Source organism: Podarcis cretensis, assembly GCF_951804945.1.
Source record: "Podarcis cretensis genome assembly, chromosome: 2".
Lineage (NCBI taxonomy): Eukaryota > Metazoa > Chordata > Lepidosauria > Squamata > Lacertidae > Podarcis > Podarcis cretensis.
In genome coordinates, this window is record NC_137171.1 from 62,978,028 (window position 1) to 62,996,131 (window position 18,104).

Here is an 18,104-nt window from a genome sequence, read left to right on the forward strand (position 1 = left end):
CTCCCTAACATATTAAATCCACATCAATAGCATAAGAAGTGAGTGAACTTTGGACCACGCTATCAGTTGTACTCACTGATTGGGTGGGTGGGTGGTGGAGGAACAGCGAGGCAAGGTCTTCACATCACTATAATCTCTACTTTATAAAAACACCATTAGAATCTGGAACTTCTTTCCTAACTCACCTAAATATTTTGGTTTAAGTGTCTGGACCAGGTCCATACCACCTGTGGCCAGTGTATATTGTTTAGGAAAGGATATAACTTAATTAGAAGCACTTCATTGATATCATTTCCTCTTAATGCATTATTTTCTAAGAACCGGTTGTAGAGTTGGCTTTCCTCACAGTTCCCATTTTGTATGTTTGCATGTTCTGCTTGATTCCACTACAGGTGCAACATAATGATAGTTGGCTGGGGGACACTAAAGGAAACAAGAGTAATATAAAAGTCCTTAAAAGGCAAGTAAACTAAGGGAGGAAGCCCCAAGTTTTCAAAAGCCTTGTTTATAAGTAGCACTTCGGGTTAATGATAAATCAGTCAGAAGATGTGGGGGCCCAATTTCCGCAATGCTTTCTGTTCCAAGAAAGGGTTGCGAAGCAGGTTTTGTCCACCATTCCTGCTTTTGACAGGCACTACTTGATCTGTGTTATGCTACTTGGCGGGAAGACAGCAAAAACAAAAAACAGAGTAGCCCCATGCACTAATGTCATCTGAAGAGAAGTAAAGCATGTGGGAAAATGTTCACATTTTGAGATTCATGTTCACGTACAATGGTTTGGACCAATGACATGGACTTTGCTGAGGAACAATTTGAAACTGTAGGAAATGTTCAATAGGGTTGCAAAAGCAAATGAGATGTGACTTGACAATGTGCAGTGGGGATACAACACTTCACCCACGGGCTGTTCTCTCCTTAGCAATACCATCAGGCTTCCATACCCCACTACAGCAGTACCTACATGGGCGGCAACACGAGAATGGGCTTTCTCTGCAGTGCCTCCCTGTCTATGAAATGTTCGCCAGGGGCATTCACCTGGCGCCTTCATTATGCACTTTTAGGTGCCAGGCAAAAATGTTCCCTTTTAACCAGGCCTTTGGTTGATCTGATTTGCATCCCATGCCCTTTAAAAAAACATTTTTTGGGGGGAGGCTATTGGGTCGTTTTTATTCTTATTATGTATTTTGTGGTTTTATATCTTGATTTTATTCTGTGAAACACCCTGAGACCCCTGGGTAAAAGGTAAAGGGACTCCTGACCATTAGGTCCAGTCGTGGCTGACTCTGGGGTTGTGGTGCTCATCTCGCTTTATTGGCCGAGGGAGCCAGCGTACAGCTTCCGGGTCATGTGGCCAGCATGACTAAGCCGCTTCTGGCGAAGCAGAGCAGCTCACGGAAACGCCATTTACCTTCCCGCCAGAGCGGTACCTATTTATCTACTTGACGTGCTTTTGGACTGCTAGGTTGGCAGGAGCAGGGACCGAGCAACAGGAACTCACCCCGTCGTGGGGATTCGAACCGCGACCTTCTGATCGGCAAGTCCTAGGCTCTGTGGTCTAACCCACAGTGCCACCCGTGTCCCGAAGCCCCTGGGTATAAGACTATATATAAATTAATTAAATGAATGAATGAATGGGTGTAGTCAGGATTTTTGTGGAGGGGCAGATATTTTGTTGGGGGGGCAGAACCTCACTTTGCTATTTATTTTTATTGAATTTTATTGAATGGGAGGGGGGCAGCTGCACCTCCCTAGCCCCCTTGGTTACACCCATGAGTATCTAGATGACATTTGAGCTCCCTTCTAACTCTATGATTCTAGTGTTTTGAACCACTCATATAGTGTAAGGATGAAAAAAAGAGAGGTTACCATTTTCTGTTTTATTTCTGCTGCCTGACTCTAGTTGTGCCACAAGCATTAAACACTAAGAATAGCTAATAGTGGGTTTATTCCTTTTGTGAGCTTGTTGCGTCACATGGAAGATGGAGCAAGGTTGTTTTTTCGTGCTCCGGAGGCTAGGATCCAAACCAATGGATTCCAGCTACAAGAAAGGAGATTCCAACTATAAACATCCGGAGGAACTTTCTGTCAGTTCGACAGTGGAACAGACTCCCACAAGAGACGGTGAACTCCTTGGAGGTTTTTTGAAGTTGGATAGCCATCTGTCATGTATGATCTATTTGAGATTCCTGCATCGCCGGGGGTTGGACTGGATCACCTTCGGGGTCCCTTCCAACTCCACAACTCTAACACCTGGCGAGCAACCACCTCGCCCTCGAGTAGCACGACTTTTGCCCCTTTACAGCCGCACCAAGATTCTTGTTCTATAGACGCCCTGAGCATCCAACAAACCTCCCTCCCGCAAGGGGCGCATTCAACTCCATAACCTTCTCTCCTCTCCTAGATAGCCCCTCGGTTCCCTCCTCCCTGCCGCTGTTACCGTAACTCTATGGTTTTCGCCCGCGGCAATCGGCCTGCCTGCCTATTCGCCCGAATGTTCGCCGGCCCGGTGACCTATAGACCCGGGAAGAACTCTCGGGAGCAGAACTTCCGGCACGGCGCTGGTGCTTAAAGCTGTGCTCTGGAGCTGCTCTTAGCAAGGCGTTGAACAGCTATGGAGGCGCCGGGCTCCGCTGAGAGGCTTCCTCGCGAGGCGTGAGCGAAGCGGCCTGGCCGTGGCCGCCCGGTATGCGCGGGCGGCGGGGCTCTTCTCCGCTGGGCTCGTATGAGCGGCTCGTCCCGCGCCACCAAGTGAGTCCCGGTCGGGGCAAGTCCGGCCTCGCTCTCGCCTTTAATAGCAGAAGCGCCGGCAGAGCGGGGCGTGGAGTGTGGGCGGCGGCGCTGGGGGCTGACAGGAGGGTATCGGGTGGGGCTGGGGGAGCGGGGGGCTGACTTTGGGGACCCTGCCGCTCGCATCCCCAAATGCCCACCCAGCCCCTCCTTCTGTTTTCGCACGGCCAGCCAGATGACTTGGCAGGAAGCCCACAAGCGGCAGCTGAGCGCAGCGGCACCTGCCCGCTGTTTGCATCTTCTTGCAGTTTGCTGCCGTTTGCGGTTATACAAATAAGTGCAGAACGGATTCTGTTAAATAAATATAAGTGTTGCCTCTGATACTGGAGAGCGTTGTATACCCCTTGACAGCTTTATCTTGTCTGATCACATGTTAAGGCATGCCAAGTTGGTGGAGGGTGCTGCATCTTGTGGTAGTGAATTCCATAGTTCATGCTGCACTCTGAAATGGAAGGTTTTGCCCAGTGCTGTTTTTCTAGAAAAATAGGCGTTGGTACTCACCATGAATGCCTCCTCTGTTCTCTTATAATTGCAGTGGCACCCACCTGAGATGTGCCAGAACTGAGTTCCAGCTGAAAAAAAGCTCTGGTTTTGCCTGTTTTGAATCTCCCACTATTTGACTGCATTGGATGGCTCTGGGTTCTATTATTTTGAGACAGGCTCTGGTGTTTATTTCAACTAAAAGGGGGGCAACTGAAACATTCCTAAGCTTGCTTCTATACAAACAAAGTGGGGACACAATTTTGATTGAGGCAAGTACTTCCTATTGCTTATGGCTGCTACAGAGAAAGGCCCTCTTGACTTTAGTGTAAATATCCTTACTTTATGTAACTCTTATCTATATACTGAGACTAACATTTTTTTATTTTGAATATAATTACATGTATATAGGATGGCATTGTCCAGTGCTTTTTCTCTTGGTGCACTCAAGGGTGCACAGTACTGGAACCTCCCCCCCGCCCCGCCATGTTAAAGGTGTACTGTAACAATTTCATGGTGAATACCGGCACCTTTTTTTCTATATATAAAAAAGCACTACCATTATCATTTAGGGTTTTTTTTCAAGGGAGCCACTGTAAACATATGCTTTAAACATGTTACTGGGCAGAAAAAAACCATAAACTATTGGGGCAGATTTCAAAGTTTTAGTGCGTTACAAATCACCATGCTTAGTCCTCATGTTTTGCTGCTGTATTCATGAATGAACAGCTGCACTTTTTAAAATGAAACATTCAACCATAATAAACCAGTTCAGATTCTAAGGGCTGCTTCAAACAGAGCAATTTTATTTTCTACACCAGCATTACTTCTATGTAGGGTAACTGGATGTATGTTGTCATCTGATTTATGCCTATAAGGCAATTGCAACTGTGCACGTGTTGTACATCTGCTGTTTGATGTACCTTTGCTACATGTGCATGCAACAGAATAATGTGTAATAAGTAATATCCATGTATGAAGCAATTGTGTGTGAAATAGCTTTAGGCTTATTTTACAAATGCTCTCAATACATTGACTGGTAGCTGCTTAGGGCTCAATTTGAGTGTCCAGTTTCAAGAGACATTTAGATCTCACAATGCCTGGAGGATGTCAGAAATACATTCAATTTCTGTACTATGTTTTGAAAGCAATAGTTCAAACTCAGCATGGATCTTTCAGCTTTGATGATTATTGTTAGGGTTTTATGACCAGTAATGATTTGAAGAGTGTATAACTTCTTAGAATTTTTCCATAGCAATGGAAGCTCCATATGATGGCAGTGAAGTTACTGTAGTAATGGAGGAAATAGAAAGCACATACACCTTTGCTTCTCCGGTGCCATCTAAAAAGAAGAAGAAATATAGAAGTCCTGGAGATCAAGGGGAAAAGACTAAGAAGCCCAGGTGGGTGATATTTCCCTCCTAAATGGATGTATATCGTATGAAGAGCTTTCCATCTAAGATAACTTTTTTTTAGTGTGCATTCCTTTTCCAAAAATGTCAGCTTTGTAGAAGTCCACAAAAGTAACTAGCCGGCAAAATTTTTTGCTAGTCTGCAGGGTGAGATGGGCAGCAGAGGTGGGCCAGAAAGCTCCATCCCTCCTCTAGCAGTTTTCTGCCTTGGGAAGAGGGGGATTTCCTCCTTTTGCAGTGATTTGGTTTCTTTGCTGGGCACAGACTACTCCACCCCTTTTCTGCTAGTCCACCCTCTAGTCTGTCTTGAATTCTGTGCACTTGTCTGCACTCATCCTCTGTTAGCTAGTTAAATATTTCAGTAAAGTAGGTCTCCTTTGTAAAGAGGTAAGAAAAATCAACAGGGCCTTAGGCCTGAGAATAGAAATCACTCTGCCATGGATCTTAATTGAAAAACATAACATCATCACTGGAGATAAGACAGTGCCAGTGTATCTGAAAATTTGGATATCTTTTGCTATAAGAGCAATAAGAAAGGTTAAAGTGTTGGATTTGTTCCAGAACTTAGTGACACCCAGTAATGTCCACCTGCTTGTGCAAAGCAAATCTGCTTGCACAATGAGACAAAAAAAAAATTCTACCTCCTCTATCACCTTGTTCCAACCCTTCAGAGTAGATTTTGTGGGGGCTTGAGACCTACCAGTGGGGTGAACGAAAGGAAGGAGAATCCTCCTTGCATGAGCAGATGCCCTTTTGCTCTATGTTAGATCTCTCCCTGAACGTACAAGGGCAGCAGGAATGTAGTGTGCTTTGTAAATTTGTGGTGGGAAAACTAAGTTTGTTTCAGAAATAATTCAAGCTCTTTGAGTGCTTGAGAGAACTCTTGTCTTGTTTACAGTAAAAGAACAGTTTACAGCAGCGTAGAGAGTGTATTAGCTGGTTTGTAAATAAATGCTTGGATGCCCCTTGTACTCTTCTTAGGCGTAAAAAGAAAAGTGAGTTTAGGTCAGACAGTCCCTTGCCAACACTCATTCTGTCCCTCTCACAGTCATTTCCTCTGTTTTTCTTGGGTTCAGTTCCTGCAGTACTCATCTGAGTGCCAGAATAGATAATATTGTAAATGAAGGGCTTTGGGACTGAAATAGTAGGTTGAATGGGACCGGGTGTGAAAGTTAAGGCTTTATGTTACGTGGAATAAGCCCCTCATTGTGACTGGGTCCATGGCAACTCTAGCTCTGTGAGTGATCATGACAGGCATGAAATAAAGGCCTCATGTGCAGAAGCTTCTTGCTTTTCTTCTTTGCTAATCCAGGACTCAGGCTGGGAGGGGGAAAAGCATTGCATGATACAGGATTCACTAGTGATGTAAATCTGCAGATACCCAGCAGGAAAAATAATACATAGGAATACGGAGGTTCCATTTAGCCTGGGATAGAGCTGATTTCCATGCATGTGACCAATCCTTTTAAAAGCTATCTTACTGGCCATCCTCACATACCATAGTGATTAATTCTAAAAATTAGTCATCAGTTGTGTGGAAGAAGTACTTTTTTTAACCTGTGTCTTGAACCGATTGTCAATTTTCTGACTGGGTGACCAAAGTTGAGAGGGAGACAACTTCTCTCTAGACATAGAGAGAGAGGAATGGACACATGAACTAAAGAGGGAAACAATAGTTTTCTTTAAACAAGCCTGCTTCCTAACCCACAGTTTGAAGTTGGCTTGTTTCAGGAAAAATCATGATTAATATTAAAACACAAGTTTGTTGCTCTAGATCTCAAAACAAACCATGACTAAGCAAAAGCTTCTTCTGGACAGTGAAGAGGAGAGGGCGGAGGATGCAAACTCAAAGCTCACTGTGGCTCATCTTTGTCATGCTCATCTATGGCTTAGTGTGACATCCGAATTCCCCCACTGAAGTTGCTTCCAAGTAATCATGTATAGGGTTGGACTGTTGTTTACCAAATACCTCTTTCAATCTTAATGTGTTTCTCTTTACAAAACACCTTTTTATTTTCTGAATGTTTATTTTAAAGCAAACCTGTAATTGCTGGGCTAGCCCGGGTTAAGTGGATTTGTTTGCTGTCACTGTAATTTGTGACTGGCTGTAAAAGTCTGGTATTTGCTTGCTTTCCAGATCTGCGTACCTTCTATATTATTATGACATATACCTGAAAGTTCAGCAGGAGCTCCCACATCTTCCCCAGTCTGAAATTAACAAGAAGATCAGTGAGAGTTGGAAGCTGCTCAGTGTGGCTGAGAAGAGTTATTATTTGGAGAAGGCCAAATTAGAAAAAGAAGGTCTAGACCCGGTAATTCATCCTAAGTAGCTACCTTTCATGGCACCTACTGGCATGCAAATATTATGTTTTGCTATATATCGAAACCAGCAAGAAATACAATACTTTAAGCATCATGGCCTTTTACTTGCTTTTTCTAAAGTCTGCTACTTACACAGTACTGTGTTTAGAGGTAGCCAGGAATAACTTTTTTTAGTATGGAGAAGCATCTAAGTTTCATTGAGGTCCTGAAATGACCACACACACGTTTGAGGTATGTGTGCATACCTTATCTGTATGCTTTGCTACCGATAAGGAAGTCTTGGTAGAATTTTGCTTTTGCGGCTTATTTGATATGCCAGGAATGCGTTAAAATAGCCAAACTGATGTGTCCTCATGCCCCTTGTTTGCCCTTTTCCATAGAACTCAAAGTTGTCTTCCCTGACTGCTGTGGTTCCAGACATTCCAGGTTTCCGTAAAATCCTCCCGCGTTCAGATTACATAATTATCCCCAAAGGCTCTCTCCAGGAGGAGAGAAGCAAGCAGCACTTGGAACTCTGCGTCACCCAGGGCCAAACAGCATCAGAAGGACTGACAGCTTCTACCAATGTCACAGGTGTTTCCCACAGCACCGTGCAGAACATCCTCTCTGTAGATTCCAGCCACATTGGCATTGCTGAGCAGTGCATTGCCATTGAAGGGGTTTCAGAAGACCCAGCCTCATTTGTTCAGTCAGACACAATAGAAGAAGTTGTTGCATCAGAGATCTTGTCTCATTATGTCAGACCTGATGCACACAAAGGGGCTGGAGATGTTCTCCTGGATGAAGCCTCTTTGGAAGTAAGCGATGGCTATCCCTATCAAGCAGCTAGCGTGGTTATTGAAGAGACCCTGGTAAACAGTTCGGATGCCTCCAATGGGGGCATTGCTGTGACCCAACCACAGCCTTCAGAGGGTCTCTCTGTTGTAGCTGTGGTGACCAGAAGAGTAAGTAAAGCTTTTGAAAGTTTTTTCCTCTTGGCTTTCCTTACTGGGTGATCCAGTGCATTTTTACTGGGAAATAAATTCCACTGGTTCAATGGGACAGATACCTAATGTAATCTGCCTAGATTGCAGCCTTATTCTTGTTGCTGGTCTCACACTTGAATAATTGCAAAACAAAATTTATCCAGTCCTGTAGCTTATTCAACAGATCAAGATGGCTGCATCTGTAGGTCTTAACTACCACTGCCCTGTTGTTTTGGCATACTGTGTTTTGTGAATTTTATATTAATGGGGCGGGGAGGACGTGCAGTAAAATTGCTAGAACATAGAAAACACACGCAACCCGCTTCTCTCTTCTCTTGTAGGACAGAGAAGAAAGTAATTCGTCAACGCCTACTGCACAGTTCATTATGCTACCTCTGTCAGCCCATTCTGCTTTGGAAAATCCAACATCAATCAAACTGGTCAGTAAAGGAAGCGCTGATGCCATCTCTCTTGGAAAGGCGCTTCATTTTTCATGCATTGTTTTTAGTTAGGTCTAGAACACACTAAGCCAGTGTCTTATACTGAATCAGACAATCAGTCTTTTAGAATATTACTGTTTCTCTGGATTTTCAGTTCTTTGGGTTTTCCAGTCCTTTTACAGGAGACACTAGGGTCTAAACCCAGAACCTTTGCATATATGCAACATACAGTACATGAGGTGATGAGGGTTAATCCTGCCCTCCTCACCTGTGACTCTTCCGAAAATGCAACTCATGCCATAATTTGGCTTGGAAAAGGCCTCCAATAGCAGGCTACAATTCTTTTAAAACAACAACAACAACAACCTTCATTGCTGGTGAGGTAGAACAGTTGTGGATGTCTGTCTGTCTGTCTGTGGGTATGCATCTATGTTGTGCTTTTTGTCTGTGTGGCCATGCTCACTTTTGACAACTGTTTTGTGTGAATTACAGAATGTGAGCTGGGTGGTTGTTTTTAAAGTTACACTTCTTAGCATTTTAGTATCATCAAAAGTGAAAATTGCAGTATTTCTGGCTTATCAACCCGATAACTCTGGGTAAAATGATCTGCCCTAGTTGCCTTGCAGAACAGGGATCCAAGTGAAGTAATGGGAGTGATTCTATGCTACTGTCATGATACAGTCTTTTAATGATGTTTGAATATACTTAAGGACAGGAAGGAAACTTACAGTTGTGATGTAGTTCTAGCAAAATAATCCACACCCTCTCACTTCAGACAACTACCTACACCCGCAGAGGGCATGGGAATTGCACCAACCCTGGTTGTACATTCACATACGTGACCAGACACAAGCCACTCAAATGTCCAATGTGTGGGAACTTTCTGGGAGGCAAATGGATCCCAAAGGTATGTTTTCAGATTTTAGGAAATGTGACCTTGCACCTCGCTTTTTGTGTTTATTCTTGGCTTTTAATGCATAAAGTAAGTAAGGCTATGGAATGGTTTATTTGTTGAAATGGTGAGTCTTCAGAGCGTTTGTTCTTGGCAAGAAGTATGTGGATAGGGTTGACTCCATACTGTCAAAAATAGTCAAAGCAATTTCCTTCTTTTCATAATTCTACAATTGGAAAACTTCTTTGGGGTGTCCTTTTTCTATCTCAGGCTGAGTTGCGTCTAATAAACTGAAATCAGCCATTGCTTTCTGCTCTAACTCCTTTTAAAACCATTAAGTTCATTTTTGAACTGCTGTGATAAAAACCTGAGCTCCTCCCCTCCTGCTCTGGCTTGGCACAGTTGATAGTTAAATGAAAGTGAAGAATGATACTTGATCAACCATTCTTATTTAGTTATTTATTCAAAGATTTCATATCCCTCCTTTTGACCTATTAAATGCACATAAAAATATATAATCCACAATACAAATTAAAGCCCAAGGCACTAGTGCCTGATGAAATCAAGAATCAGTGTGTATTTCCTGTTGTCCCAAAGGTTTTTGTTTTTGTTTTTTTAAAAGTAAGTATGCCTATTTCAAATTAGCTGAATTGCTCAAAGAAAGAGAAATCCTTTTTTTTTTTTAATATGGTTTCACATCAGCTTATTTGACGGGTTGATATTCATTCCACATTTTCAGCCCTGGAGAATTCCGTGTTTTCATTCTCCATGTCTGCCAATTATTATTGACTGAATGGATTTTAATGCAATATGAAGTATATGTGATGCTGACTTTGAATGTGCTTTGCCTTTCAGGAGAAACAGCCTAAAGGCAAAACTGAGCCAACTTCCGGTGTGCCTTTAAAAACATTGGGGCCCAAAAAAAGTCAGCAGCCATTAGCTTTGGGACAGGCTGTGGTTCACGACAGTTCCTCCAAATCTATGCTGGAGAGCTCTGAAGCAGTTACTCAGCTTCTGAATGCTGCCCCTTCTGGGCAGCAGGTGCAGGAAACGGAATGGGAAGAAGTGATCATCTCGGAGGCTCACATCCTTGCAAACAACATGCAGCCAGAGGAGCAAGGTATCGCCACGGCTGTTATTCAACTTCAAGAGGGCATTGTACAGAAGGACAGGGAGAATGAAGGGCTGGGGGCACAGGCATTGGTGGAGGTAGCGAGTGCTGCCAGCTCCCTTTCAAATCCAGCTTCTGCCACGAAACATCCAACAGAGTAAGTTGATTTTGTGTGAAATATAGACATTGCATGTTGTGGCGATCACACAGGGTCCCCGGATGTTTGACGGTCTATTGACCCTGTGCCACCACTGTGATTGCTTTCTTCGCTGCCACCAACCCGTTTCTCACGGGTACACACGGAGTCCAGTCAATTGTTAACATTAACAAATAATCAAGTTTATTTTATAGGCATCAACAAGCTTATGGTTTCAATTAATTTTTCTTGGCAGTTTCTTAATCTTAGTTTATTTACTGACCCAATGTTCCTAACAACTTCAAACTGATTATCCCAACTAACTATCTGACTCCACCTAACAATTCCTCTCACTCTCTCACCACACAACTCGACCAACCCACAGACTGTTCCTCACTCTTCCTTCTCCAACTCCCCACTTTCAACTGACTTTCACACAACTCCAACTCTCACTCTAACTCCTCCTATCAGTTTCCACTGGCCAATCACATCACACTCATTTTAACCCTGTCCTTATGACCCACCTAGGAGGCAAACGCCACACATGTCTTGCACTGCTAATTACACTTTTGGCTCCAAATGATTTTCTTGGTGCGCTCCAAGGACGTTTTTGCCTTCCAGGCTTCTCAGAGTAGCTCTTTTAGCACGTTTGCATTGACACCTTTGAGTCAATGCTATCTATATTTTAGTGCCTCTTTTTTGACAGATGGCAAGCCTCAGATAAATTACAAGGCTGCCACCTTGCTTCTCTAGCAGGTTGTGACTGCCTCTGGCATAGCTGAACTGTGGAATTCTCAACTGCTTTTCTTCTCTTTTCAGAGCTGATGCTCTTGGCACTGCACCCAAAGGGCAGGAGCAGAAGAGCAAAGCCAAGCCCAAGCCTTCCTTGTTGGCCGCAGCAAGACCTACGAGGGCAATTTTGCCTGCCCCTGTCAGTGTGGCAAGAGAAACCAACACAGAGCAGCCTGCTTGCAGGCAGCCATTTACAAACAATGGTAAAACAAGGGTTACTGTTTGTGTGTGGTGAGGGAAACTGGGTTTTCTGAATGGCAGGACATGAATTGTTGTACCTAGAATTATGCTGGCGGGGTGTGACTGTGAGTGCCTCTTAATGACGAGAAGGCTTGGATCATGATTTCCCATCAAAGCAGTTTTATGTTTCCAGGACTGTCAGTTTCACAAATGCTTGTAAGAAAAGAGAGCCTGCACATTTGTGCTTTGGTCTCTTTGAGATTCAAACATGATTTTGCTACACCACATCCCACACTGCATTTGCTAGACCAGTCAGGATAAAATGCAACATATTGATGTGTATTGTTCACATATCTTAAATGTTCCATGCTTGTTTTTTATTTAAGAAAAAAACTCCTGTGTAAGAATCTCAGGACTGAAGCCTAGCACTCTGAAGCAGCTGGGACAGTCTCCCTTGCAACCACCCAGTGTTGTAGAGCACAAGGTAATGGTGGTTTTTGCCTAAATTCATCCTCTTCTATTGTCTAGGAATGTAATTGTTAGCATGTTAAAGAGTTCAGTTTTTTCATGTAAAGTGGGGGGAAATTTAGTTTACATAACTTGTTTAATTTAGTGTGGCTTATCCTGCAAACATCAGGCTCTGGCCTACAGATTTCTATTCCTTGGGCCATGAGTATGAACTTCAGGAGCTTGGAAATGCTTCTTGCATTATACTTTGCAAATGCTTCCTAAATTTAAAAAAAAATACTCAGTAGCATATGTGATACTGTGTAATCTTTTTAATTGCTTTATTATTTATCTATTATGCACTTTAATCCCACCCTTCCTCTAAGAATCACAGACTGTATACATAGTCCCCACCCCTCCATTTTATCCTCATAACAAGGTAGCTTGACTTGAGAGGATGTGTTTGGACCAGAGTGCAGAGTGGGGGGTTTGAGCTGGCCTTTCCTCATCCTGGTCTCTAGGGGAAATTTCAGTGTATATACAGTGGTGCCTCGCAAGACGAAATTAATTCGTTCCGCGAGTTGCTTCGTCTTGTGATTTTTTCGTCTTGTGGAGCGCGGATTCCCCGGGTATTAATGGCTTTAAGAAAAAGGAAGCAAACCCGCAAGACGTTTTCATCTTGCGAAGCAAGCCCATAGGGAAATTCGTCTTGTGAAGCAACTCAAGAAACGAAAAACCCTTTCGTCTTGCGCGTTTTTCGTCTAGCGAGGCATTCGTCTTGCGGGGCACCACTGTATAGAGAGAGTATTCTGGCCTGTTCTATTGCTAGTGAAGTCGTTTCAAGGCCAGTTCATGCTGGGAACAAGACTTGACTTTGCTTACAACCTTCTCACCATGTGTTGTATGAACTGTAAGATTTGTCTGTAGACTTCATAATTAATAAACTCTGCTCACATAATCCATCCACCCCAAATCTGTGGCAGACAGTTCTATGAGCTGGGCCTACTCAAGTTCCAGCATATGTTTTCAGCCTTTGTTCACTATTTGTGCAGATCATAACCTATGGGAATGTTAGGCATAATTATGGGGAAATGCTAGGGTTGCCTTCTGTCTGCAAGTTTTAGGCTGCTCCTGTGCTCCTCTGTGTGTTGCATTTACAGGCCATGCATAGTACAAACTGGCCTTCAGACAGCAATTTGCTGTATATTTACGGAAGGGTGAAAATGAATAGTAAAACATATGAATGGTTTGCTTTTATTGGCATGAGATGTTTCATGTTTTGTTTTGGTATATAAGCTGCCTTGGGAGGGCTTTGCTGTAAAGTAGAGACTGGTGTCCTGGTGATATGTGGAGGGAAATACTGTATTTTTCGCCCCATAGGACGCACTTTTCCCCCTCCAAAAATGAAGGGGAAATGTGTGTGCGTCCTATGGGGCAAATGCAGGCTTTCGCTGAAGCCTGGAGAGCGAGAGGCATTGGTGCGCACCGACCCCTCTTGCTCTCCAGGCTTTGCGCAGATCTCCGCAAGCCGTTGGAGCCTGCGCTGGGCTCCCGCGGCTTGCGGAGAGTTGCCTGCATGCCGAAGGCTGGGCGTGCTGAGCTCAGCACGCCCAGACTTCATGCAGCTCTCCGCAAGGCGCGGGAGCCCGGCGCTGGGCTCCCACGGCTTGCGGAGAGTTGCCTGTTCTGGGGGCTGGGGTAGGGGGAAGCTTGGGCTTCCCCCATCCCAGCCCCACGCCTGGAGGGGAAATAATTTTTCCCCCTTTATTTCCCCCCAAAAAAACTAGGTGCACCTTATGGGACGGTGTGTCCTATAGGGCGAAAAATACGGTAATCAGAAGTATGTCAGGTACAGATGGCAGCCTAGTAGAATTTCCAACAGTGCCTATGACTTGAGTCTTATTTTTCTCTTGCCTCCTTGATCTCCATTGAAAGCTCCGTGGCAGCACAGACAGCTCAGCATCTCACGTCAAAATGGTGGAGGTCAAACCAGATGTATTCCCTTCCTATAAGTACAGCTGCACTGTAACCTTGGTGAGAATTCTTTGTCACTGCAGCATCTCAGGAGAATGCAATACGTGGCTTTGTCTCTCTCTTTTGCTTTCTGTTACCAGGTGCATGGTTTTCCTCAAATGAGAACCCCTTGTCTGTTTTTAAAAGTAGGCCATGGTTTTGCTGTGGTTATCATCTTTGATACTGTCAAAGCACTTCAAAGTTTTGAAACTTCTTATTTTAGGAATTGGCTAAGAACTGAGGCTGGTTTACTTGTATAAACTTCCTTAACTGGTGCTGACTTTTACTGAAAGCACAAGGTGGTGTTGCCCATGCTTTGAACTGCACAGCCACTTATGAACTGGTTTCTAGGTCAGCTTCTACCTCCCTTTCCATTCATAAGCATTTGCAGTTTGATTTGCCCTGAAACATCACAGCTTCTAGTCAGAGAGCATGTGTGGGTTTCACTTCTCACCCACTGGTGGTTCATAGTAGTGCAGTGAAATGGAAAGTGTACAGGTTGTTATTTTACTTGACATTAATCTCTTTTGAACACGGTTTTCCATGACATCTTAATGGAATTCTGCTTCTGTTTTCCCCTTCATCAAAACCGGCACCCAACCCTAACCCTGTTCTGTTTGCTTGAACATCATCTAGCTAAATGCTTGTGATAATTCTTGTTAGTACTGAAGCAAACAGTTTTCGGTGGTTGTTGGTGTGGTGACTAATGCAATTGCTGATTTTTATGTTGTCAGGGGTTCAGGAGCAGAGGCACAGGGAGGAGAGGAGATGGAGAGCGAGGGGGAGGAATCCGAGGGGAGCGTAGGAGAAGAGGACAGTGGACCGAGGGATTCCATGAGCCTCTCCAGCGAATCGGAAGATTCACAGAAGGGGGCGCCAGTGGCCAGGGGTAGGGGGTTCCCAAGGGGAACGCCCCAGGAGCAAGGGGGGAGCATGGACTCCCAGAGCAGTAGTTGGAAATCAGGACCAGCTTCCCCACCAGAGCAGAGTGGGGGGGGAAGAGTCCCAAGGATCGGGGCCAGTGCATTCCCCACCAGGGAGAGAAGATAAGGCAGGGCTGACCACACCTCCATCGGAGAGTCAGACAACGGAGGGGAGGTCAGATCCGGCCAGTATCCCGGAAGAGGGAAGCAGTGACAGAAGTAGTGTAACGGTCAGGAGGAAGGTCACTGGGTTGGCGCGAGAGGCAAGTTCAAATGTACAGGAGCGCGGGACAGCAGAGAGTGAGGATTGGGAACCGGGTCCTAAAGCCCGCCGGAGGGAGGGGGAGGAGCTAAGCGACTCAGCGTCGGAAGAGTCCAGAAAGGGCAATGCCCCAGCGGGCAGGAGGACCCAGAGGAGGAGAGAGCAGCGTAAAAGGTGGAGCAGGGCTAGGATCTTAAACTGGTGTCATAGGGGAGGAGACTCAGACGGTACTTCGCCGGTCTAGGCTTTAAGACGTAGAGCTGCGCGCTACGGCTTTGAAATGGAAACTAATCCTCAATAAAGACTTTTGTACATAACGACAGCCTAGCCTTGATCCTCTGTGAGCTGGGACCTAGAGGCAGCTCTGACATATGTGATCAGGGAAAGTGGGTAGTGTAGCAAGTTCTGTAGGTCTAGTATCCTCCTGATACGTGTAAAGCAGATTGGATAAATATTTGGTCTGTCTTTTTTTGTAGGACTTGGGGTTGGCCACTTTACGTGGCAGAGGGAAATGTAAGAATCCTTCTTGCAGTTACATATACACTAATCGGCACAAACCAAGGATCTGTCCCAGCTGTGGCTACAATCTTGCCAAAGACAGGGCTGAGAAAACAGCAAAATCCCTGGTGAGTTGTGGCTGGTGTTTTGTTTTTTGTTACTCCTTAGAATTGAGTGTATTACTCTAGAAATCTCTTTCCTATTGGCCTGTGGTTTTGAATGTGGTGGGATCTGCCTCTGAGTAAAATTAACTGGCTGGGTTGTATGACAAATGTGTTTAGAAGCTACATTTTATAACCATTAGTTCTTGATACCATTCTGGTTTACTTTTCAGTGCTGTTTAAAGCAAAAGAAAAGTAGGCTTAATTTTGGGAAGACAAATTCCTTGGCTGCTGTGGGTTTTTTATTTTGGGTTTTTATGCTATATAAAAAGTAAGGCTTGTTTCCTGTTAAAAGGGGTGTGAGGTGGGGTAGAAGCAAGAATTCTTGGAGACTTTCAGGGGGTTGGAAAAAATTCTGGAAAAAAAATCAAGGGGGTATAAATAATAATAATAATAATAATAATAATAATAATAATAATAATAATAATAAAAAATTAGTACCCTGCCCTTCTCACTGGGTTTCCCCAGCCACTGGGCTGCTTTTAGTCTTACCATAATTGATACAAAGTGACAGAGTTGTGCAATCTGCATTTTCTTTAAAATCTTCTGTGCTGTTGCTTTACTGCAACTGTAACCTTGGTGAAGGGTTGTGGGTGGGTGCTGGGATCACATGCTCCATTCCTAGCTCTTCCCCTCTCATTCATGAATTATCACTGCTCGTTAAGAGTTAACCATGGTACAGGATTTTATTGGCACTGTTAGCCATAGTTGACAAACTACTTGGATGGTGTGCTCTTAATCAGGGTTTGAAGCTGGCTACAAATCTTGGTTAGCAGAGGACTCTACAATCAGCTAACGTGATGAGCTAACTCTTACCATTGATAAAATCAGATGGTACAATTTGCCTGCAATAATGGGGAGTGTTTGGAAAGGACTGTCTGATATTGTGGCACGTTCCTGAACCTTTAACCATGGTTAAAATGCTGTGCTGTGTAATTATCTGTGATTCTGCAGTGGTCTTTTAAGGGAAAACTCTGAACTGTTCCCCTTTTAATTGTGTCTCATTTCGATGGGAGCCTTGTGTCTCATTTCGATGGGAGTCTGCAGCAATATCCTAACTTCAGAGCAGACGTGGTTTTTGCGCTAAAGTTACTGGAGAAGGACTTTAGAGATGAGCAGGAGAAAGTAGGCTTCATACTAACACATCTCCATGGAGAAGCTAAAGCGTGGTTGCGCAATCTGTGGAGAGATAATGATCCAGCCCTCCAAAACGCGAAAGCCTTCATTAAGGCAATGGATGCTTGTTTTTTATCAGCGATAGATGTAGATGTCGCTAGAAGAGAGATTCATGGTTTGAAACAAGGCAGAGCCACTGTGAGGCAATATCACTCCCGCTTTTTTGCATTGGTCAACGCGCTGGGATGGGAAAAAGATTCAGCGGCCGTCAGGGACCTGTTCTGGGAGGGGCTGAACGGGGCTGTGAAAGACGAAATCACAAGGGGGGAGAGACCCCAGAGCACTAAAGAAGTGGTCCAGAGAGCGCTGACGATTGGGGTGCGTCTGGAGGAGCGTCCCTGGAGCAAAGACGAAGGGCGTTGGGGACGCACACCAGCGAGAGCACCTCCTTTCTTTCCCAGGGACTCAGCGCGCGCTCAATCCACGCCTCCACTGGGAGGGGGAGAGGAGCCGATGGAGATAGGTGGTGCCAAGGCTCAGTCAGCAACCAGAACCCTAACACCGGGAGCAACCAAAGTGAAGCCTCCTAGAGGGAACAGGAAGTGTTACATCTGCGACAGTGCTCAGCACATGGCAAAAGAGTGCCCCCAGAGGCTCCACAAGCACACTGCAGCCTCAGCAACAGTAACAGAAGCAGTTCAGCAGAGAGAACCACAGCAGGGAAATGACGAAGTCTGGCTGGAAGCAGAGCCACTGGGGCCCAGCCAGACGAGTCAGTGAAGCAGTCCCCAGGAATCTTACAGCCCACAGACCCCCTCCCGCCCAAACCAGTGGTGCAGCTCACCGCAGCACTCCAGCTTCCCAATGGGCTCACCATGGAAGTCCCTATTACCATTGACTCTGGTAGCAATGCAGATTTTATAGGAGTGGATTTCATCAAGCAACATAGCATAGCGCTTCTGCCTGCCACGATGCCCCTGAAACTAGTGACAGTCGATGGAAGAGAATTGCTGGGAGGACAGGTGGTACAGCAAACGCCGCCAATGGTGATGCGAATTGGAAATCACCGCGAAGTCATCAGCTTCAATGTCACCCACCTGTCAGACACGCCCATAGTATTGGGCATGAGCTGGTTGGACAGGCACAGCCCGGCATTGGCATGGTACC

The 18,104-nt window shown here is 44.9% G+C and overlaps 1 protein-coding gene across 1 annotated transcript in view; it reads left to right on the forward strand.

Annotated features, from left to right (window-relative positions):
* The first annotated feature begins 2,527 nt into the window (after window positions 1-2,527).
* The window catches only part of HMGXB3 (HMG-box containing 3), a 32,389-nt gene continuing 16,812 nt past the window's right edge, over window positions 2,528-18,104 (forward strand). The window contains exons 1-11 of the mRNA XM_079968186.1: window positions 2,528-2,748; window positions 4,523-4,670; window positions 6,817-6,991; window positions 7,382-7,945; window positions 8,308-8,406; window positions 9,182-9,313; window positions 10,154-10,566; window positions 11,365-11,540; window positions 11,904-12,001; window positions 13,900-13,998; window positions 15,639-15,788. Coding sequence (XP_079824312.1) covers window positions 4,525-4,670; window positions 6,817-6,991; window positions 7,382-7,945; window positions 8,308-8,406; window positions 9,182-9,313; window positions 10,154-10,566; window positions 11,365-11,540; window positions 11,904-12,001; window positions 13,900-13,998; window positions 15,639-15,788 — 2,052 coding nt within the window. The 5' untranslated portion in view covers window positions 2,528-2,748; window positions 4,523-4,524. The remainder of the gene's footprint in view (window positions 2,749-4,522; window positions 4,671-6,816; window positions 6,992-7,381; window positions 7,946-8,307; window positions 8,407-9,181; window positions 9,314-10,153; window positions 10,567-11,364; window positions 11,541-11,903; window positions 12,002-13,899; window positions 13,999-15,638; window positions 15,789-18,104) is intronic.